General features: G+C 36.2%; 1 protein-coding gene across 1 annotated transcript; it reads left to right on the plus strand.

The window, feature by feature from the left end:
• The first annotated feature begins 1,292 nt into the window (after positions 1-1,292).
• LOC134614610 (alcohol dehydrogenase 1-like) lies at positions 1,293-25,184 on the plus strand. The gene is made up of 9 exons (XM_063458587.1): positions 1,293-1,356; positions 5,786-5,887; positions 7,579-7,720; positions 15,742-15,829; positions 16,972-17,191; positions 18,140-18,400; positions 19,834-19,969; positions 23,861-23,999; positions 25,029-25,184. Exons 1-9 carry the CDS (start codon positions 1,339-1,341, stop codon positions 25,054-25,056), a joined length of 1,134 nt encoding a protein of 377 aa, XP_063314657.1. The 5' UTR covers positions 1,293-1,338; the 3' UTR covers positions 25,057-25,184.
• The last annotated feature ends 243 nt before the right edge of the window (positions 25,185-25,427 follow it).

Genomic DNA, 25,427 nt, shown 5'->3' on the forward strand with positions numbered 1-25,427 from the left:
ACACATAATCCCACGAATGAAACTATAAAAAATTTTAAGCAGTATGTGGAGAAAGGAAAAAACTTAGGAATCCTTACTGACAAAGAGGCCGACTATTTGTGGATAGATAACCCCAAAATACCGTTTTTTTATCTATTACCAAAAATTCATAAAGATATAACCAATCCCCCAGGAAGACCAATTATATCCGGTATAGATTCAATTTCCACTAGAATTTCCGAGTATATAGATACTATCCTCCAGCCAATTGTCATAAAAAATCCCACATACCTTAAGGATACCATTCACGTCCTACAAATATTAGAAAAAACAAAATGGATAGAAGGTTGCTATCAGAGACAATCTCTACAAGATTTCCTTCAACAGTAAGGTCTTGTGATTTTTATATTTTTTGTGCACTTTATCAATAAAGCACTTTTTACTACTATAACTTACCTGTGAGAGGACATCACCTTATTCATCACCTCCAGGCAGTATAAAGAAGGGAGTGGGAACCTAAATCCCACAACGCTGGAAGATTGAGCCTTACACTATAGGCTCCTGCTTTGTGAGTTTATTTCCACATACTTCCCTGATATTCATAGGAGATTTAGACAATATTGCACCATTATGTGTCTTTTTTTTGTTTCATCTCTAGGTTACTTTAAATCCATTTTAAACAAGAAGATACTCCACCTTATATTGTATGTATATTCTGTTTGTTGTGAGGGCGAAGGGTACTCACTAAAGGTGTATGAGAAATTCTTGGTTTATTTCAGCATATGTGTGTTCCACTGGTAATACTGTACTTCTTTTGATTTTTATATCAACATTTGTACATTGAAATTGTGAAATTTCTTATTGTTTTAGCTGCTATTATTTTTCATAGTACCTCAAGTACCATCTCTACTATTTTATTTAGACCGTATATTGACTATTACTCAGGTCTTGTATTTGCTCTCCATATGCGCTCTCTTTTTTGATCTTTTGTTCCTTAACAATACCTGTGACTTGAAAGAACCACGGGCATTGTTTTTGAAGCTGTTAATAATCTTTAAGTACACTTCAGGCACAGCAATGTTTGAAAAGCTGAACATTCATAAAGTCCGCTCATAGGTGGAAGTTAAAGCTGTAAACTCTGATCTCTGAATGTCCTAGATTACCATTTTAAATAAACGGTATAATTTTTATTTTCTAGAAGATTTAGAAACATTTGTTTGTCTGCTGTTGGGTGTGGGCTGTAAGCATTTCCATAAACTGATAGGGGAGGGACAATGGGTGGGTTGTTTTTTTGCTGTTTATAAATATGTAACTGTGATTGAAGAGGCTATTCCACTGTTGAAACGTACAGGAAAGGCCATGGCTTCTGCTGGAAAAGTAAGCAAGTGATTTATATAAAAAAAAATGTATTTACTGATGCATAGAAATGTGCAAGATGTATTATAAAGGAAACACACTTATTTTAAAATTAAGGGTAATTTCAGGGATAAATACGAGCTAAATGCACCAGGCCTCACAAAGTGTTAATGTGATTGTGCACATACTATACATGTCTGCAGGATATAACATGGGCAACATTTAGATAGCATTGGTGAGCCCTAAAAACTACATTTGCAGTCACAGTCATTGCTGCTGTTCCCTTTAAATTATGTGGTAAAGCAGTAAGACAACTTTATTTTATTATTTTTAAATGCATTATGCAGAGCTGCATTAAGGTTAATTTCTCCAGTTTGATCTTGCAAGAATATTGGTTAATCGGTATCTAGTTTCACCGCTACTCTGTTGGAAAAATATCTATCTCCTACCCCACTGCCCCGACAACATACATTTTTTTTTAATGTGTGTAGGAATAGACAGGTGTTGTACTTATTCTTGTCAGTAACATAATGTTGGACAGATTTATACACCTGTGCAGAAATAAAAGCTGTTATTGTTCATTGTGTGGTTAAAGAGAAAGAATGTAAAAATGCTGATAGACACCTGATTAGCACAATTTCAACTATATATATATATATATATATATATATATATATATATATATATATAGTTGAAATTGTGCTAATCAGGTGTCTTTTATACCTGACACACACATATGTGTGTATCAGGTATATGTGTGTGTCAGGTATAAAATAATAAAGTTTAGTTTGACAAATAAACATAGATAGATCTAGAAAAATTAAATATAGTGATAATTTGCCTATGTAAATTTCGTTCCTTTATAACATGTTTATGAACTATCTTGATGTTCAAAATGTAAATACATGTATGAAAACAAATTTTCTCCTAAAATGTAATGAAAATTAAAACTGTTCAGTAAACAGCCACGTGTGTTTGCTCAATGGTGTTTCAGAATTATGGCGACACAGATCACCCAGAAGTAATGCTAGTAATTATGTTTTATACATACCGTACATCTGCTGTACTCCTCACCTCAGTAAACGCTTTAACAGCTTTTTACTGGGTCGCGGTGAAGAGAAATAGTCGCAAAGTGAAAAGACCAGTCCTCAAACCTGTATCTGGTTTTGTGACTTTGCTCATTTTTAATTTGACGCTAACAGAAGAATAAGATTTCCTCTTTCAAAAGAACATATGTTACTTAATATTTGTATGCTATATCATAACTTATTGGTGGTCCAACTGAAACCAGAGTAATTTAAAGGTAGCAAGATTGTTGGGATTCACGTGCACTCAGGTTATGCTTTTTTGCCATCATACCCACTGCTTAATCTCAGGGTGGAGAAGTTAAAGATAGTTTAAGGTTAATCAGGGACTTAGAATGGCATGGTTTGACACGAAACTTCAAATTAGCATACCTCCCAAGTGTCCCTATTTAGGAGGGATGCTCCCTATCTTGGGCACAAATCCCTCTGTTCCTCTTTTCTATCATAATTCTATTTCTAGAAGCTCCATAGTGTTGGTGTGACTGAGTGTATACCAGAGATTCACAGCAATAATATTCAGAGTAATGTGATTTTAGATGTCAATAAATGTGTTTAGAAATCAAGTTGTATAAATATGTATTTTTATGAAAAGTTTATTTCTCCCACAGTGTGTTACAAATGTGCGTGCATGCGTGCATGCTCTTTGAAACTGTAGAGGAAATTCCTCAAATATCTGATTCAGTTAACAGAGATTCCTACACGCACATGTTTTCTGCACGCTTTGATACATTATGGGAGAGATTTAGTAAAGTACGTAAGCTATTCTAAAAAGTGGTGTAAAGCTATAAAGGTGGAGTTGTCAACATTGTAATGTTTTTGTTGGTTCTAATGGTTTCCATAGTAACAGCCCCACTTTTAAAATGTTTCACTACATTTCAAAACATGACTCTCTGATAAATCTCCTGCTGGAAGTCTTATAATAGTATACGGACAGAGTCTGACAGAAACATACCTCCCAAATGTCTCTATTCAGGAGGGACAGTCCCTATGTTCAGTGTTAATCACTCTGTTCCTCTTTTCTATCCTAATCACTTATTTTCTTGGTGCTCCATATTATTGGTGTTTCTGAGTGTATACCTGAGCTCCACAGCAATAATATTCAGAGTAATGTGTTTTTAAACGCCCATAAATGTGTTTAGAAATTCAGTTGTGTAAATAAGATAAATTGTTCTATTACATTCTAAATTACTTTTTACTATCATAAATTGATATTAGTAAGTCAACTACAATTTTTCAGCCATCCCCCACTGATCACCCCTACTCATATTCCTAAAATTAAAGTGCCCCCTTTTTCCATGTGAAATGTTGGGATGGATAAGTTAGCTAAAAAGAAACTAGTGAAGGTAGCATTGTCAAGTCAAGCAAATCCACTAAAACAGGTTTATAATAGCATAATGCTAATATGTTACTATGTTTATATGTAGCCACAGAGTATACGTCCAAAATGTGTTCCGCTAAAATTAGGAAATAATACAATCTGCAGGTTAGGTTTTCCATGGCTTTTTGGAGGCAGAATTTGTTCACGATCCACTACATTTTTCAAGCAATTATTTTTCAGTTTGTGCTGCTATGCCCATAAATGATTAATTGCAGTTGAGCAGCCTGCCAAGAGCCTAAGCAAACTAAATATGTATTAAAAGTAGTCACTTTACAACTTGGTTCTGCCAATTGTAATGAAAAGTTGTTGTTGTTTTTTTTTCTCCCCACAGTGTGTTTACAAATGTGTGTGCACACTATTTGAAACTGTAGAGAAAGTAACACAAATGATTCACATTACAGAAATTCTTACATGCACATGTTTGTTGCATGTTTGGATGAATCATGAAGGAGATTTATCAAAATATCCTATCCTGGAAAGTGGTGTAAAGCTATGACGATGGAGTTGTCAATAATGGAATGGTTTTTGTTTGTTGCAATAGTTTCCATACTAAGAGACCCACTTTTAAATTTTTTAACTTCATTTCAGAACATGACACTTTGACAAATCTCCTGCTGTAAGTTTAATAATAGTATAATGGAGTCTTAGCTCCTAGAAACATACCTCCAAAGTGTCCCTATTCAGCAGGGACAGTCCCTATTTTCTATCCTAATGTCCCTCTACTAGCTCCATATTGTTGGTGTGTCTGAATGTATAATAGTGTTCTACAATAATAATACTCACATTAATGTGTATTATAACTACAACAAATGTGTAAATAAGATACATTGTACTTGTTTTAAATGATATTGTAGTTGCAGAAATTGCTATTAGTAAGTCACCTAAACTTTTTCAGAACAGTCTGTTCCTGACCACACCCCTAAAATTAAAGTGCCCCTCACTGTTCAATTGAAATGTTGGCAGGAAAAATTTAGAAATGCATGAAATCCAGATCCACGTTAACTGTGTGTATGCTAGTAGGGAGAGTAAAACAACTGTTGTTCATAGATACCCACACAGTGGTGATTTTTCACATGTCTAGCAATATAAATTCCATAGACCTGAAATATAGGCCCCAGTTTGGCAAATACGAGATGAGTAACACATAAAAGATGTGTTGCATCACTCAAACTTGTCTCTGCAAGCAACATCAGCACTAGAATTGTGTGCCACGAACATCATAAATGGGGTTTCTATGGCTAATCAGCTTTGCACAAGTTTCAAATTAACATGCACATGTCAAAATGGTGGTCTGCCAGATTGGATCACCACGTGATCTGTGGACCGGTAAGATACCATGGGGACTCCTTACACATGCAATGGTACTGTTGGCCAAAGTAATGTAAAGCAGTGGACTATGCAACTTTGGAAACCCTTTCTCTGGAGTGATGAATCTTTCAGTCTGATAGATTAATCTAGGTTTGGTGAATGCCAGGAGAACCCTAACTATTGGAATGCATAAAACCTACTATAAAGTTAGGTGGAGGAGGGTTAATGGTCTGGAGCTGTTTTTCAGGATCTAGGCTATGGCCTTTGTTTCTAGTGAAGGGTCATCTCAATGCTGCAGGATGCAGAGACATAATAGACAATTGGGTGCTTCTAACTTCATGGAAACAGCTTGAAGCCCGTTTTTTTGTTCCATCATGACTGTGATAACTCATTTACCCATGAAGGTAAGAAACTCTTGCCCCCACTAGTACTTAAATTAACTTAAGTTGTTATTGGGGTTCTTCCTTTCATAAGTAGCAAAACATTTTAGACTCTTTGTTTTCAAAACATTTTGGGCTCTTACAGTTGGAGGCTCTGGTCTACGTCGTTACTCAATACACAGAGGACACAATATTCAATATACAAAGGGCACAATATTCTGCAGGGATTGCCAGGGTCTGGACATGTGATGAGAAATACTATATGCTTGTTTTAATATATTTAATTTTGTACTTTATAGGTTATTAAATGCAGAGCAGCAGTGGCCTGGGGGCCTCACCAGCCACTTACCATCGAGGAGATTGAAGTTGCTCCACCAAAAGCACATGAAGTTCGTGTTAAGGTGAAGACTGAAGTATTGTTATAATTGCGTTCATTGTTGTAATAGTAATGGAGACAAAGTTAAAGGCAGTAATTATTGGAAGGCCAGACACTGAGTTAGGTGGTGTAGGTTAAAAAAACAAAACCTTTATTCATACTTTTAAATGCCTGGTCTTTCTATGCAGTGGCGTACCTACCACGGTCACTGCCTGTGTGTAGAATGGCCAAGCGGGCGGACAGGAATTGCTCACTGTCCGCCCGCGCAGTTCAGGCCGGGAACTGCGCTGGTGATCAGGTACAGGAATTGGACACATGGAGGGGCAAGAGGGAGGAAAGGGACACATGGACGGGCAAGAGGGAGGAAAGGGACACATGGAGGGGAAAGAGGGAGAGAGGGAAGAATTTGATACATGGATGGGAGGGGGTAGACAGGGTGGAATGGGATACATGGAGGGGAGGCGAGGGGGAGCGAGAGAGAAATGGGACACATGGAAGGGCTTGGAGGGGATGGGACAAATTGATGGGGTGTGGGGGAGGGTATGAGACACATGGAGGGGCTGGGGGGAAGGGTATGGGACATATGGAGGGACAGGGGGGAAGGGTATGGCACATATGTCCCATCTAGGCCCTTACGCTCTGCTATCTTCTGTCTGTACTCCCACCTCTGATGCTCGCCTTCAAGACTTCTTGAGGGCTGCACCATTCCTGTGGAACTCACTTCCCTCCTCCATTAGTTGCTTACCCAGCCTTAAAAAAATCATTAAAAACCCACTTCTTCATAAAAGCGTATCAATTAAACTGTCAATAGCTCCTGATTGATTCCTCTCTTGCAACTGTCATTAGTCTAATGCTATCCTTACCTTTTGTGTCCCTTTACCCCGCTCCCTCATTGTAAGCTCATTGAGCAGGGCCGTCAACCCCTCTGTTTCTGTGTGTCCAACTTGTCTGGTTACAACTACAAGTTTGTTCGTCCACCCACTGTAAAGCGCTACGTAATTATTGGCGCTATATAAATAATAATAATATGGATGGGCTAGGGAGGGAGGTGGGTATGGGATACATGGAAAGGCTGAGGGGGGAGGGAAGGAGACACATAGAGGGGCTTTAGGGGGGGAGGGAATGAGACACATGAAAGGGCTGGGGGAGAGGGAATGAGACACATGGAGGGGAGAGCCCAGGACAATTTTCGCACACAGGACCCTATGGTTTGTAGTTACACCTCTGTTTCTATGAATTGATGTTTGAAGGTGTTGCACTAAACTGTCCCGTTCCTAGATAAAACTGAGAGCCATTAAAAAAAAAAAATGTATTTCACAAGTAGACAACTTTCTTTTTTAAAGTGTGCCTGCAAAGGGGGTTAAAACAGAGTTAAAGGAAAAGACAACAGAAAAGCAATGTTGTAGGAGCATAAATAGACTCTACAACTTTTTTTGTGATTAAGAATGATTTTTCATAACTTCTTAAATCAAAACTCCAAGCACCATAACCACTACAGCCTACTGTAGAGGATATGGTACCAGAAGTGACCTGTGTCCTCCCAAGGAGAATCTGGTTAAGCTCCACCATTCTAATCAGTTTGACCTCTTTCTTAATGGGGGCAACAGGGCACTCCTGGCATCACCAACACTACAATAGACTGTAGTGGTTATGGTGGCAGGGCAGAGCATTCATTTAAATCTTTCTAATACTTACTTTGTAATTGTATTTATGCAGATTATTGCTACCGGGATCTGCCGTTCAGATGATCATTTTCTAAGTGGAGCAATAACTGAAGCGACTTATCCAGTGATTTTAGGTCATGAAGCTGCCGGGATAGTGGAAAGTGTAGGTGAAGGAGTAACCAATTTAAAACCAGGTAAGAAAATTCTCTAGACAAAATGCTATAGTCTTACTAATTGTGTGCCTCCACTGAGGGAGGTGTTTACTATGATTATGTAAAAATAAAAATAATTTAAATAAATAATTACTACTTTTTTGTTTAGCATTAATGACTAGATGGCAATTAGCTAGTTAATTTCCTTAGGAAATATATTCACACCTTATAACTAATTTACCACTTTAGTTGATCATGCTTTGAAGCACAGTATAGTATCCTTTTTTAACTTGTTGTTTTGTGCAAATTATATTTACCGTTTGCCTTTTTTTCACTATTTATCACGACTGATTAATTCTAAAGTTAGTACATGCTATGAAATCAAAATAACAAATGGCATATTAGTCCATACCTACCAAGAGTCCTTGATCCAGTAGTACTGTCCCAATGTCGGACTCCCATGCCCTGTCTCACGTTGGCTCCCTGGTATTCTGCAGCACTCTGTGTATGGTCTACTCTGAGTGGGATTGACCAGTGAGGCTGGCTGTCAGCCTAGTGTGCATTCACACTTGACTGACTGTCACACCTATTGTTTGGGTAGCTCTTCCCGCTTACGTAGATGACCATCCCTTTCGACATTGCCAGTGATGCAAATAGTTTCACTGGCACGTCCTCGTAGGCCTGACCATCCCTTCTCATGGTTTCATACCTCACAATGTTGTGAGCTATGTATTACATATGCAAATATACTTGTTCCCAAGATAAAATGTTGTGTTGTAGAACTGTTCACACCAGCAGCACAAAAATAATTTGAGTTGGTTTTTTATGTTGGTTTTTAATGTTCAATGCTAAATTCTTCCCATTTAACCCCTTAAGGACGGAGGACAGTTCAGGACCATCATCGGCATTTTTGCGTTGCCGACCGGTGACGGTCCTATGTACTTACCCGATCGCCGTCGTTCCCCCGGCGGCGATCGGCGGTGCTCCCGTTGTGGGGAGACTGCCTGCAGCCCAGACAGTCTCCTCATGGCGGTTTAGGACCCCTGTGGCCATGTGATCGCCCAACAGGGCGACCACATGGTCACAATAGGTGTCCATGTGTCTGCCTGCAGGGGGACTGTCTGTGCTGACAGGCAGTCTCCCTGCTAGTGTAAAATCATTAAAAAAATTAAAGTGAAAGTTAATAAAAAAAAATTATTATTATATATGTGTATATATATGATATATAGACATATATTATACCTATATAATATATGTCTAATATATCATATATATAATGTCATGCTAAGTGTATTTTTATATTAATATGTACATATATTAATATAAAAATCCACTTATAATTAAATTACACACGTATATATATAATATATATAATAACTATATATATTGTATATATATATTATTATTATGAAATACAAATAATAAGTAATTTAAATTAAATAAAAAAATGTAAAAATAATAATGAATTTAAAAAAAAAAATTATATATCTATATGAAATTTTATTCTAACTGTATTTTGATATTAATATATATCTATATTTATATCAAAATACACTTAGAATGAAATTGTATATATATATATATATCTATGTATATATAAATAAATAAAAAGAATACGAAATATATTTATGTCCATATACAAAATTACATAAATAATTATATAAATATATATGTAGACTTCAAATATATAAATATGCATATATATTTAAATTCTACGTGTGTATTTATGTAATATTTTTACATAATTAAGTAATTTTGAGGGACCTGCCTGCAAACCCAGGTCGAAAGTCGAGAGAATTTAATTTGCTAGCACTGTATTTTACCCTGTAACGTTCTACGACACCCTAAAACCTGTTCATGGGGGGTACTGTTTTACTCGGAGACTTCGCTGAACACAAATATTAGTGATTCAAAACAGTAAAACATATCACAGCGATGATATTGTCAGTGAAAGTGACTTTTTTTGCATTTTTCACACACAAACAGCACTTTTACTGATGATATAATTGTTGTGATACATTTTCCAGTTTTGAAATACTAATATTTGTGTTCAGCAAAGTCTCCTGAGTATAAAAGTACCCCCCATGTACAGGTTTTATAGCGTTTTTTGAAAGTTACAGGGTCAAATATATGGGTCAAATATTTTTACATTGAAAATTGCCAGGTTGGTTACGTTGCCTTTGAGAGCGTATGGTAGCCCAGGAATGAGAATTACCCCAATGATGGCATACCATTTGCAAAAGAAGACAACCCAAGGTATTGCAAATGGGGTATGTCCAGTCTTTTTTAGTAACCACTTAGTCACAAACACTGGCCAAAATTAGCGTTCAATTTAGTTTTTTACTTTTTTCACACACAAACAAATATGAACGCTAACTTTGGCCAGTGTTTGCGACTAAGTGGCTACTAAAAAAGTCTGGACATACCCCATATTGAATACCCTGGGTTATCTACTTTTACAAAATATGTACATGTGGGGTGTTATTTAGCGATTTATGACAGATAATAGTGTTACAATGTCACTATTGATACATTTTAAAAATGTATGTTTTGAAACCGCAATATCCTACTTGTACTTATAGCCCTATAACATGCAAAAAAATAGCAAAAAGCATGTAAACACTGGGTATTTTTAAACTCAGGACAAAATTTTGAATCTATTTAGCAGTTTTTTCCTTCGCTTTTGTAGATGAGTAAAAGATTTTTCACATAAAAGTCAAAAAACTTTTCAAGTATTTTTTTCAATTTTTCATCATATTTTTTCATTTTTTAAAAATTAAATTACATGAGATTATATAAATAATGGTATGTAAAGAAAGCCCCTTTTGTCCTGAAAAAAACAATATATAATTTGTATGGGAACAGTAAATGAGAGAGCGGAAAATTACAGCTAAACACAAACACCACAAAAGTGTAAAAAGATGCCTGGTCGCAAATGTACAACATCGCAAAAACAGTCCGGTCCTTAAGGGGTTAATGAGCATAGTGATTATTTATCTCTGGTGAAAATAGCATTTCCTCAATTTGAGCTCAAAGAAAAGTCCAAAGTACTATTCTAATGACTAAAAAGATAGTAGAAAATGTGTTTTCTTTACAGTAATGGTTACTAAATAGTACATATAGATCATCCAATCAGCCAATTAAACTCCTCGTATTACACACATTATAGTAATTAATGGAAAATGTTTGAAACAATGGTGCATACTTGGACAAAAGACTTTCTATTAAAGCTTAATACAGCATCACATCTAGTAATGTTACACTTGGAACCTCTAACTACAATCTGAATAAAACAAAGTGTTCTGGCAGAGAACCAAGTCCGACATTCACTCTCTTTCTATGGTTCATCAGGAGTATAGCTGCTATTGTAACTTGGTTCAGAAGCTCAAACAGTGTTGAGACTGATCCACTGAAATATAAATCAAAAAATAATTTGTGGGTTTTGTTCCTCAAATCAGGTGTCTAGTCCTGATTCCAAACTCTATACTGGTATTGACATCCCTGACAGAAACATACAACCTTCCTGATTCAAGAGGTTATACCTACTGAGAAATTAAAATTTCTTAGAAGAATTTATTAAGACATCATTTTCTAATTAAAAAAAACAAAAACAAACAAAAAAAACATACAAGGCTCTTTGTTGATCATTCAAATGCAAGAGGCCTTGTATCAATTCTCTACTCTATGCAGCAGTCCAAAATTAAAGGTAAATGTTAGATTTTTGTTTCTTTATAATAACTGCCGGTACACTCCTAAAATGAAATGTTTTTAACATGATAGTTGAAAGATGCTTGGACCTGGTGTAGTTGAATCATATCAGTCACACAACCTCCCTACTATGTATGAGGGGATGTGAGCAAAATAGCACATATTTCAATGTTTGGTGCATGTACACAAATAATTCACACATTTTGGAAGAAATCATTATTTATGTCCATTCTCCAGTAGGAACACCTTTTCAAGATCAATTTTTAGCCATGGCCATATTGAATGGTATAGGCAATATATGTCAACTGCTTAGAATATCCTTGAATCTGTACATTGGTGCATTGATGTTTTGCACAAACCTGGAGACGCACTCCTCAATCCACCCAACTGCTCCTTAATAAAATTTGGCACATACACAACATGGAAACATCGATTGTACAAATTCAAGATACAGTCACCCAAAACATGAAGGCTTGAGAACCATGGTTAGACAAATTTAAAAAACTTTTAAGGAAACCTGAAGATATATATATATATATATATATATATATATATATATATATATCATATATGCTTTTTAATTGGAAACAAATAACAAGTTGAAGTAAAAATATTTAAAGCTAAAAAAAAAATCAATATCCTAAATGGAGAAAAGAAAGTCTATGTAAATAACTAAATATATACAAATAAAAAAAAAACATGAAAGGAGAATGTAATGTAACACAACCACAGATCTTTAAAAAGGTGTATGTACTAATATATCTATCACTTACTTTATAAAGTATAAAAGTGCATTCATTAACAATAACCTAACAACTCAAAATACTTGCTTTGTCCATCAGGATATTATATTTTAGTTTGACGGTTGAGATATAGATCTTGCACAGGCTTAGTGCCAGTAAAGTGGAGAATATTTTATGTATCAAGGACAGCATGGTGCTCAATCTTACTTGGACTCAATCCCATGCCTTTCAAAACGTTCACCTTTAGTGGCCTTGATAACTGTCCAATGAACATGACTGCTTTCTGCAAATATGGATCATCAGATAAACTATAGCTGGGTAAATGATTTATTTCAATTTTGTCCCAGCATAGAAAGGCAAACTTAAACTTTATGCTTCAGTTTTTGTAGCCTGTATGATTCCTCATATGACGCTTTATTGTTGGCAGCAAGTGTTATCATCGTTAGATGACATTGGAAGATTATAATCTACAGTGAGAGATGATATTTTACAAGTATGCTGGCTTTGTGTTAAATTTGTGTTAAGGACATAGAAACATACCTTACCTTTTGTGTCACATTACCCTACTCCCTCTAGCATGTAAGCTCAGTGAGCAGGGCCCTCAGTCCCTCTGTTCCTGTGCGTCAAACTTGTCTTGTTACATATACGTGTCTGTTAGTCCACCCATTGTACAGCATTACGGAACTTGTTGGCGCTTTAAAAATAATAATAATAATAATGTGACTGCAGAAAAGAACCATTCGGCCCATCTAGTCTGCCATCTAGTCTGCCCAATTTTCTAAATACTTTCATTATTCCCTGGCATATGTTGTGACATATTTATAGAGTGGTAGAAAAATCTTCTATTTTATTTTAGCTAGCCAGATTAGTGAGAAGTAGGAGTGGTTATACATCAAAACGTAACCTGAGTGTAGGTCAGACAAAAGTCCTTAGAAATCTAGTAAAGAATACCAGTATTGTCTTCAAAAAGTCCAATATAGGAGGAACAGTGGTGGTCCTTAATTCAGTGGGCTATCATAAAGAGGCTATGCACCATTTAAGTGATCGACAAACCTATATTGAGTTAAAGAGAAATCCACTAAAGTTGTTTAGTGTTAGACTTTATTTTAGATGCACCTGTAGAATTCAATCAAATGTTCACTGGTAAACTAACACTGACATAAGCATTGGAGAAACATGGAAGAAACATTTGCTCCATCTTATACCATTTTTATATATGTGCAACATTGTCCTAGGGAGTGGAACCCCTTCAGGGGATGTATTGCATTTTTCAAACACTTATTTTTGACTTGCTATTCCTATGTACAGGTTCTAACACAGATTTGGATACATTTTCTGGATATGTAGGTGACAATTATGTGAGCTTAACATTCACATATAATAATGAATTTAATAGTAGTGATTACATTTATTTGATGTCTCATCCAACATTTGCCTTAGAGGTGATACTACTGTGACGGAACGCTTGCACTCCGACTGAGTACCTCCGCCAATCGATGCTCCTAGTGCTCGCCGAGGACTCCAAGCACTCCAACCGACACCATCAGCACTGCAGACCCCACTTCCAGCGATACAGCTGCGCCGGGGTCTAGCCGTCTCCACCCACCCTGGATCCACGACCAGGATCCAGCTCCCAGTGGGTGAACCTCTCCTAAATCCAGAGAGCGTAGCAAGAACAAATCAAGCTATTGCAAGAGCTTACTCTGGGGAGTAAGTGATTATAACATTCCCCAGAGTGTAGGTATCCCTTCCCCCAAACATGAGCCAAAGATTTTAATGACCACACACTGGCTTTTATGCAAGTCCCCATGCAAGGGGAAATCCCACAGGGTGGGACACAGTACAACCAATCCTTTACAGGCAAACCGTAAAAAACACTCAGCACAAGCATACAATCCCTCCCCTCTGCCTGTGATATAATTACTGAACACAATGGGTTAATGTAATTTATCACAGGCAGGAAAAATACACTTTATGCAACATATTAATAACTTCCTAAATATACATGCCACAAGCATAACAATCAGCACACTTTAATTATAAACATAGTGAAAATTCAGCAAATTCCATCCAGGGGTAAAAAGCTAGCTGGAGGTCCCTTTATGACCGACCGCAAGCACATTTTCATGCCCAAAACAGTTCCATAGATTTGGGCTGTGTAGTCGGCCTATTTCAGGCTGAAAAAATGACTAAGTCCCATTCGAACGAGCGGTCGAATCTTCGAACGGGACTTAGTCTCTGCGGCTGCAAAATGACTGTGGGAGAAAGTAAGGCTCAGCGGTGTTCGCGGAACTGTGTAGCCGATTTCAGTTCCATGGATTAGGCTACACATACCGCTGACCGCATTGAATGAACCAAGATGGCCGCCGCCACATGTTCGTTTGCACGAACTGCGGCCACCCAGCGCTCGGCAATTAACCTGCAGTAACCTCACAGCCTGGGAGGTAAATTGCCTGCACACTTCTACTTCTGGGTGGTCCGCCTGTGTGGTACTTGGTTCAGTAAGCCCCATTTACTGAACCAAGTGGAAAATAGCCAGGAACAAAATATTTAACTAAGTCTGGGGACACTGGGGACACCGTCTTAAAGGGGCATTGTCACACAATATGTCCCCAGATGGTTCTTAAAGGGCCAGCATGGTCCAATACAAGGCCATAAGCCACAATGCAGTTCTTAAAGGGCCAGCAGCAGCACAATATAAATCAATTAGCCCAAATAATGTTTTTAAAGGGCCAAATCTCCCAGGGACCATAATCACATGGAAAGAGGCTGGCAAGCAGTCCTCTCCAGGCACAAGTGGCGAGGTTAATTTTGCCACAACTACTATTTATCAAAAAACATCAGATGTAAAAACACAATTTGATACCTTTTTGGTAACCCTCGTTTCCCTTGACGAAAGGTACATATGTGGGTCAATTATTGTGAATGATGTGTATCTGTTAATCTCACTATCAATTTTGGGCACTTTAACAGTATATGAAGAAAATATCAAGAGATAGGGGCTACACAGATTGGATAATAAATAGAACCTTTAAAACACAAGAGGATAACAGTTGGAGATCTTAATTATGTGAAACATGTATTAGAACTTAAGTTAATTAGTTTTAGAAGTCAAGTGGTTTGGAGTCTCATACCAACAAACATACTAAACCCATTATGAGTACCCCATATAGTATTTACTTCTGCAAAAACTGGAAATTTCCTCAAAGGAATTTGCTTGGCCGGACTGGCCTAAGCCAATTCATTTAATCATAATAAAACACATTTTCTAATTTAGCAGTACTTGCAGTCTGGTGATTATTTCTTCTTTACTTTCCCCACCATCATACTAAGGAATATATTGTTAGTAAATGTTGGAATACATAGATCAGGAAAATAGAAAATGTATCAATACTTACCATAATTTGTTTTTCCTGGTCGTAGTCCACGGCAGCAAGTTTTATACACTCTTTTATATGTAAAAAGTTCTCAGTTGAGTGGGAGAAGATGACCTTCTAGTAACTGCTGCCACGAATTACAACCAGGAAAAGAAAATTATGGTATTGTTAAAGTTTCCATTTTTTTTATTTTTTATTTACTGTTTATTTTTCTCTCTCTGTTTTGTTCTCACAGGAGACAAAGTCATTCCGCTCTTTGTTCCACAATGTGGAGAATGCAGATGTTGTAAAGATCCAAAGACCAACCTATGTTATAAAAATGAGTTAGTGACTTTATTGAAACTTTTACAAATATAAAGATTTAATTAAGACTGGATGTGTTGCTCATTTTGAACCCATTGGCAATTAAAATGCAATGATTACATTAACTATAATCCAAATTTAGCAAAACAAATTATTGATTAAGACTGATAATTGTCTAATTGAAGCCCTACTAAACTAATCTTAGTTGGTAATTAAGGGATCAAATGACTTAAATTAGCCTAAAGATAAATCAAAATGTTTCAGGTCAGTAATGAAGTTCTAAACAAATCATAATTCACCACAATTGTCCCCGTAGAAATAATAGTATTTTACATAAAAAACAGCAAAAAACATATGTGAGGAAGGCTGAACTTGATGGACGCAAGTCTCTTTTCAGCTATGTAACTATGTAACATGAGGATTGTCGCTGGGGGCTCACTTAGGGGTTAAACTGTTCAAGAATGGTTAAATCCCTTAATGTAAGAGTGTTCCCAGGGGCCTTTTTGCACCATAACAACTTAATTGCCTTTAAGGTGAGTTAACCGAACTGAATCTTAGGTGACTGATGTCTCCAGTTCAGCTATTTTTAACTTACTTTTGAAATTCACTTTAGTAAATAATCCTTTATGTGATTTTAATGTTCTTATTTTATTTATAGTATTTTTATTATATCATCAATATTATTATCTTTATAACTAAAAATCCAAATTCAAGACATCTCTAATAACAGGGCAATTAACACAATTGATTAGAACTAAATGCATAAATCTAATAAATATACATGAACTTGTGCCATGCTACTTAGCTTTGTTTCTCCTAACCATTTCACAAAAATCCAAATTACTACCAAGAGCATCACCAGCACTTATTTATTAACCTTGGAATGTAGGTCAGGGAGAACCTGGGAGCTATAAAGTGTAGTTTAGTGGTGTAAGATATGTGTAACCTGGTTGGATACATCTATCTCCCCTTGTCCCTTATATTCTCCTCTATTAAAGTTATGTATTGCACTTAATGTGCTAATAACAATCATGTAAAATTATAATGTGTACTTAGGTGTACTTTAGAGGTACTAGCTTTGAGTAACTATTATATGACATAAACATAGTGAAAAATGGAATGCCAATCGTAATTTTCTTAAAACATTATTTTTTTTCAACAGTATTGGAAAATACAAAGGAACGATGTTGGACAACACCAGCAGATTTACTTGCAAGGGAAAGATCATTTATAACTTCATATCCACCAGCACATTCACTGAATACACTGTGTTGGATGAAATAGCTGTGGCTAAGATTGATGATAGGGCTCCTTTGGATAAAGTTTGCTTAATAGGCTGTGGATTTACAACCGGTTATGGTTCTGCTGTGAGAGTGGCTAAGGTAGGTAATACATTGGCAAATTTTTTAAATGAAAGAAAAAATGTAAAAATGAAATAGAAAGTTATAAAGAAGTTATAAAGAAAATGAAAATTGACCTATTTCACAACTATTTTTTTTATTTTATTTTATTATTTTAAACTTGACTGTGTGTGTATGTGTGTGTGTGTATATGTGTGTATATATATATATATATATATATATATATATATATATATATATATATATATATATATAAAAAAAATGAATTTTTGATAAAAAAATTATTGTCATTCTAGTGAACACATTTGTTTTAGTAATCATATTTGTGTCAATTTTACAGTAAGGAATTGTCACTTTTTTTTCAAATTCTCTGTTTTTAATAGGCAATAGTGATACATTATATAAGTTATAAATGTTTATACAAAACAGAAGTTTCAGCAGATTCAGAGTAATCAGAAAACATTAAATATCAGCATACCTAATTTTTGTAATGAGAACAAGATAAGGACTTACAAGCGGTGGCATTCTATAGGACTGGGATATACCCTTACAGTGTGGCATGGATTCAGAGTCGGGGAAACCCGTGCTGCTCTACCGTGGGTGTTCACACTGTGGGTAAAGGCATCATCTCTTGTTAGGGAATGTTAGGTGGTATAATTATAGTAACTTAAAGTATGTGGGCAGGGCAGGCCCCCCAACTAAATGCCAAAATAGCTGAATTGGGAAAAAAATATCATGCTAGAGGGAGTGGGGTATAGTTATTAATTATTTTTTATTTTTTTACATTTCATTACTGTATATTGTTAATTCTGAAGAATGTAGATGTGGGAATATTCCAGTCTTAAAGTATTCCTAATGTGAAATAATGACTGAAATACAATCTGGGTAATTTCAAAATGTCTGCTTTCTTTTAACATGTATTTCTTGATTGATTACAAGATTTGCATGTATCCATTTCTCTTTCCATAGGTTGAACCTGGTTCTACCTGTGCTGTGTTTGGCTTGGGAGGTGTTGGTCTTTCAGTGGTCATTGGATGTAAAGTAGCTGGAGCAGCCAAAATTATAGCAGTGGACATAAACAGTGACAAGTTTGCAAAAGCAAAAGAACTTGGAGCCACCCACTTTGTCAACCCAAAGGACCACAAGAAACCAATTGATGAGGTTCTAGCAGAGATGTCTAATGGTGGAGTGGACTTTGTCTTTGAGGTCATTGGAAATACTGCAGTAATGGTAAGTTACAATAAACAACTCGGTAAACTATTATGATTGGTATTGTATAAACATGTTGAAAATATTTTAAAAAAATTGTACATTAGTTTATATCAGAATAAGTTGCAAACTCCAGTTTAAAATAAGGAAATAACATTAAAATTATAAATAACTATGCAGGGTAAATACCAAAAGTTTCTAATATGTCTGCAGTTTAATTACTTTTTTAATTTTAAATTTTTTTATTATAGAAATATGACCTATTTAGAAGTCCAATTTGTGGAATCTAGAAAGACTTGCCATAAGGTTAATGCACAAGAGGCAAAATTATAAAGAGGCTAAAAAAATATTATATATGTTCAAATCTAATCAATTTGAATATGAAAGTTAGTACTTGGTTGAACAGAGAGCTATTTGAAAATTTGCTTATTGTGAAGACCAATATTTTCTAGGAAACTCCATCTTTTCCTTAACAATAGGAGTCTTGAGACATTTCCCCATCTTGTGTTCACAACTGTACACCTATTAGTGTACCTCTGTGGTCTGTGGCTGCAGACTATATACTATTGCTTGTTGCATTCTGCCTTACACAGGACACATTTCAAGGGAGAAACTGCTGAGATCTGTGCTGACACAGACATAGATCTTGGTTCCCTTGCTGTTAGGTCACCATGGATGATATTCTCCTGCCACTTAAAAAATTGAACATGCGCATGACCCTTATTACCACATAACATACATTACAGAGGACCCCAGAGCCATTTGTTTCACAACTCTCTTATCTCTCTCTAGGTGTTAGAATCTTTATCTCCTATACACTCTTTTATCTGTCTCACTCCCAGTGTTATACACCACTATAACAATACAGCATTGTGTCTTGTATACTCTATTTTCTACACCACGTATTACACATCCTCAAGTTTATCAATCACCTATGTTTCACACACATCAATATCTTCCTGTGTTCCAACCTCAATGGGTAACCCAGATCTCCAAGTCACCCGTTGTCATCCTCCTCTTGTCTGTCAGCCTTCATTCTGAATATTGTCAGACAGCCTTCTAACATCTAAGACAGCCATATTCCTTACCACTCACAATTGCATTTGTCTCCAAGTGATTAGCAATGCCCGCCACACCACAATCCATATGCTTCACCTTTCGAACAGCCATTTAGCATTTACATGTTTACATCTAAATTTAAACTTTATCTTGAATATTCTCTTTTACAACGTCTAGCCATTTTAAGATTGTACTTATGGGGATATTTACTATGCATGGATATGTAGGTACATTATAATAAGATACACATTCACATTTTTCACAACAATCAATGGCAATGGGAAATCAATGGGAAACCCAGCCATAAAGGTACTTTTCATTTAGAAATTTTGATATTTCTCATATTTTTCCTCCTGAATAACATTTATTTAAAAAAAAATTCTATCCTTTCTTAGGCTTCTGCTCTTAAAAGTGCTTTCTTTGGATCTGGAACTTCAGTTATTGTTGGTTTGGCTCCTTCATCAGATATGCTTTCGATAGACCCAATGTTGCTTCTTACAGGCCGCACAATGTGCGGAGCTGTGTTTGGAGGTAATGGTTAAGAAATATCACTGCAAATGTATAATATTGTTCCACTCTCATTCTGTTCATTTGTGTATAAGTAATTATGAGAATGTGAAACAAATGTTAGAGGAGTTTTATACTACAAATCCTTACAGGAATGTTAGAGAACAAAATGAACTTGGAATAGGAATTGAGCAAACTACAACATCTCTTTGGATCAAGTGAAGTAATATTACTTGGGTTCTATTGGAAGTCTAGATTTAGTTGTAGCACTAGCAACCAGAGGGCAAAAAGTGAAAAAAAAAGCCTATGGTGGTCAATATGATCCCCACATGACTATAAGGGAGGTTTACTCCAGCCATGCTGCAGGTGAGGTTATGTTTACTAAATAGTTAGCGGCTAGTGACCACTTACTGTAATATACAAACTAGTGACTGAGTCGCTATTGCTGTGCATTCACTAATAAAATACAGGGAGCACCACAGTCCCCTCTAGATCCATGAGCAGCGGGTGGGTGCTCTACTAAAAAACAAAACTAAATCCTAATGTGTAGGTCATCCTAGTGTCCCACACAACCCCTTTCACATGAGCAGTGGATAGGGGCTTATATATATATATATATATATATATATATATATATATATATATAATGAATGCAACATAGTACCTCCTTAGTCCTAACCCATAGGCATTGGGTGAGGGCTCTATTAAATAATAGAGACGTAGCTCCCCAGCCCTACCATGGACAGTTGGTGAGGGCTATGTTACATTTATTAAGGGGGGTGAACATGCTGTTGTCCACACTGCTAACAACAAAAGGGGGTGGACAAGCTACTGTCCACCCACGGCCTTCGCATGGGGGGTATTAATGACAATAAGGAAGGTGGAAGGTTGTCCATTACTTCCCTATATTAGGGCCCCTAAAAAACCCTGAATAGCTATTGGTCTTCTAACCCATATCTACTACTCATATTAAAAGAAATCTGCCTACACCCTCACCCTAACAAAAATTTGTTGAAGGCATTAAATAAATGTAATACCTGTTAAAAAAATGTTTTATATACTTATCATAAGACATCTTTTTTTCCTCCATTAAAGGATCACTATAGGGTCAGGAACACAAACCTGACCCTATAGTGCTAAACCCACCATCTAGTCCCCCTGGGCCCCTCATGCCTCCCTAAATATAGCAACATCTTACTGTATTCAAGCCAGAAACTGTAACTCTGCATGCTGTTTGCCCAAAAAAACAAGCAGTCTGCTGACATCATCAGAAGTGGTAGCCTGATCCGATCACAGTGCTTCCCCATAGGATTGGCTGAGACTGACAAAGAGGCAGATCAGGGGCAGAGCCAGCATGATTCAAACACAGCCCTGACCAATCAGCATCTCCTTATAGAGATGAATTGAATCAATGAATATCTGAGGAAAGTTCAGTGTCTGCATGCAGAGGGAGGAGATACAGAATGTTTGGATGCATTTTAGGCGGCCATGACCCAGGAAGGATCTCTAACAGCTATCCTAGGAGTGGCCAGTGAAGTTATCACTAGGCTGTAATGTAAACACTGCATTTTCTCTGAAAAGACAATGTTTACAGCAAAAAGCCTGAAGGTAATGATTCTACACCAGAACAAATGCAATAAACTGTAGTTGTTCTGGTGACTATAGTGTCCCTTTAATTACCGTTGCTACTATAACAATTAAATCTACCCAATTTATTCATTACATTTATTCTGCATAAAAAATGTATTTATGTTCACTCATGGAGGGCTCTATGCAGAATTAGCTTGCAAAATTAGAAAGCATTTATAAGAGCTTTCCCATAATATAAAAGCTCAATCAGAGTGCTTTGGTTGGCCTGTAAGCCAATCAACCATAGCACTCTGATACGCAAGTGTCACTTTTCTCAAAACTTGTGTGGGAGTATGGAGTATGGAATATGGAGTTGATCACCTTTATCTACAGTTTTGCTCAATTCAATTAATATCATTAAATGCTTATCGGAAACTGATAATAATCGGCTCAAATATTGAAACCGATACCAATACTTTACGTTGAAAATATCGAATGAGGTGATTGATTACCATTCATCATGCACATTTTGCTCAATAAGTGGCCTAATCAGACTTGACAACTAAAGATTGTTGATAAATGCAATAAATGGAAATATTCCCACACAAGAATTGAGACAAGAGAGCAGAGCCATCCACAGGCTATGATGGATCGTTTTTTTTTTTATGATTCTCTGTTTTGTTTTTGCCACGTTTTTATCATCTGTTATTTTTATACTTAAACTTAGATATCATCTTTCATCTTTATAAGATGATTTTTTTTTTCATAGGTTTGATATTAATATGGATCCTTGTATTATCATTAGTGTAAAGGGGCTTGGTGAGTCTAGGAGAGTGGCTACAATGTTGGAGGTGTGGTGACTATGTTCATCCCTTCTATATTAATCAATCATCACTAGCCCGATCCCTTTATTTAATTCATAGCCCCCACACACTGCTCACTAAGGCCCCCCATTTACATAATTAAGTCACTACCATTTAATGGGTGGGGGTTGGGGGGACACTAGGTCCCCTTGTGCATTATATGATGCCCTCATTCTTGGGCTGTCCTAAAGTGGCTGCCTGTCAGCATGAGGTGACCTTAACACACAGAATAGGGTAACAGCTAGTAAGTAGGATTTAACAGAAAGAGAGAGATAGATAACTTACACCAGATCTTAGAGTGGCTGGGCTCAATGTTTGCCCAAGATAGATGACAATACAGCATAAGATTACCATAGCCAAGGTCAAGAATTCCAGAAATTCTCAAACGAAATAACAAGCCGGGGTCAGGTAATAACAGAACTGCAGTATAGTCAAAACTAAACCGGGTCAGTAACAGGAACACTAATAAACTCAGAACGCACTTTCGGATAACAGAAGCCACGACAGGGCGATTACCCCAAGGAAGAGGGAAGTATATATAGGGAAAGCCATAATGATATTGGACAGCATCATCAGCTGCCACCAAGGGATGCCTAATGAGAAGGAAGCCTAATGTGTCCCACTAATATGACCCAAATATGGCAATTAACTATTAATAATCTATTAATCTAAAAATTATAAAAAGTGGGGTTCCCAATAATTTAGGAGAGGCCCAGAGACTGATGATTCCACTTTCTCCACCCCAAGGGCTGCTGAAGGACTTTAAAGGGAGGGAAGGGAGCCAGAAGATGTTCAATCTTCTGGACAATGTAAGGGTTAACTCCATATAAGGGTTAGAGAGAGAGAATCAGCTCTCACAGATAGGTGATTAGCTCACAGACTTCAGTGTGTGTGTGTATGTATATATATGTGTATGTATGTATGTATGTATATATATGTGTATGTATGTGTGTGTGTGTGTGTGTGTGTATATATATAATGTATTATTTTTTTTTTAAAGGCTATTTTCACAATGTCATACTTTGTCAGAACTTAAGCTAGGAAAAATTATCCCCTGGCTGAACTCTGTCATACTCATAAGCAGGCCTGCAACAGATCACCTTTAAATTGACTAACAAGTGTAACTAATTTCAACAGCAGCTGAAGGCCCAGTGAAGCACTTCAGGCTGTAGAAGCCGCAAGCTGTGATTTTTGCCATTCATTAGCTGAGAGTAGCGGACCACTCTCAGGCAATGACTGACATTCTGTACAACAAAAGTTGCTCAGAATCAACATTAGATGATGACATTCTAATGACAGTGCCAAGGTGGAGTTACATCTCCTGCAGCAGAGGTGTTCAACTCTGTATGTGCAGTGTTTCATGGCAAAATACTTCACATACAGACTCCAGGCACCATGGTCACTACATATCACTGAAGTGGTCATGGTGGTTAAGGTAACTCTTTAAATACATATATGCAACTATCTGTATAACTTATTACAGGTTTTAAGAGTAAGGATCAAGTTCCAAAACTGGTGGAAGATTTTTTGGCAAACAAGTTTGAACTGGATGGGTTGATCACTCACAAACTGAAACTTGATGAGATCAATGAAGGATTTGAATTACTGCGATCAGGCAAAAGGTAAATTCCATTTTAGATAGAATTATGTTGTTTATGATCTTCATAATCACAATATTATAAATACATGGTGCTGTATGATGGTTTAACTATATAATTAATTGTGAGAAGATAGATGAGCAAGACGTGTTGAGGACTCTAATTAAACATAGGATTTAATTACTCATAAGTTAAGTTAAATGTGCAGATTATCCAAATTTGGAATTGATTGGTATGTATATTGCTAATATATTCTTTAAACATTATGTGACATGTCTAACTAAACGACGTCTATGCCGATGTGAGACAAGGATGGAATTGCTGTATTTTTAAAACTATATCACTGAACACCAGGGGAATGTCTAGTTGTGAAACATAGAAACATAGAATGTGACGGCAGATAAGAACCATTCGGCCCATCTAGTCTGCCCAATATTTAAAAATACTTTTAATTAGTCCCTGGCCTTATCTTAAGTCTAGGATATTTTTAATTTATTTTTTTGACAACACAAGAACTGTTGACCAAAAAAAAAAAAAAAGAACTTACTCAAAAAAAAAAAAGGGTAAAGATATCTAGTACGTGAAAGTTAATAACGTTCTTATCTTCCGGCGTTCTGTTATTTATATGGAAGATTTAATTTATTATGATAAATATGCTTTTAATAATACTACTATCCTCCATACAACTGAATAACATCATTCCTCCTTAATTCCTGCCATTACTCTCTCCAAGGAAGTGATGCAGAAAACACTTGGGCTTTACAAAGCACATATAATTGAATTTTGAACTGGTGAGGTTCAGTCTCATCAGCAGCAAACCACTTAAATGTATCACTGTGTAGTTAATATGAGCAATAACTATGAAGTCCAACTTCATTGTATCAATTTAGTTTTATCCTTTATCGAAATACATGTATAACTGAACTTGTTATGGGTGGATTTATTATACTGACTTTCAGCCAGTGTAAACATTTGATTGTTATTTTTATTTTATGGTTTCCTATTTTTTCTTGTCTATTTTACAATTCTAACAATATTTTTGTTTGTTTTCAGCATACGGAGTGTTATAATGATGGGCTAGTAAGCTTACCAGCAAGTTATCAAGATAAACATCACAGAGTAAACCTTTTCCAGAAATTTCGATGAAAAGGATAAAAATCTTTAACGATCATTTAGCCAAAACATGCTTTTAAATGCAATTTATATACAAATAATATATATAATCACCATACTTAAAAGTAAATAGCAGTAGAATATTGAGATGTTTCTCTCTCTCTGGCTTTCCCTTTCCCTCTATTTCTGAGACCTCTCAGCCACAAATGGCTTTTGGTGAAGATATATGATCTTACTTATCAAGGCAAAATAGGTGCTATTTTGACACAAAGTGTCTTCAGACATGTTGTGGTTGTATATTTAAAGTGTAGTGTTACCTTTCACGTTCATGGTTTGTGC

Source organism: Pelobates fuscus, chromosome 6 (assembly GCF_036172605.1).
Source record: "Pelobates fuscus isolate aPelFus1 chromosome 6, aPelFus1.pri, whole genome shotgun sequence".
In the NCBI taxonomy this organism is placed as follows: domain Eukaryota; kingdom Metazoa; phylum Chordata; class Amphibia; order Anura; family Pelobatidae; genus Pelobates; species Pelobates fuscus.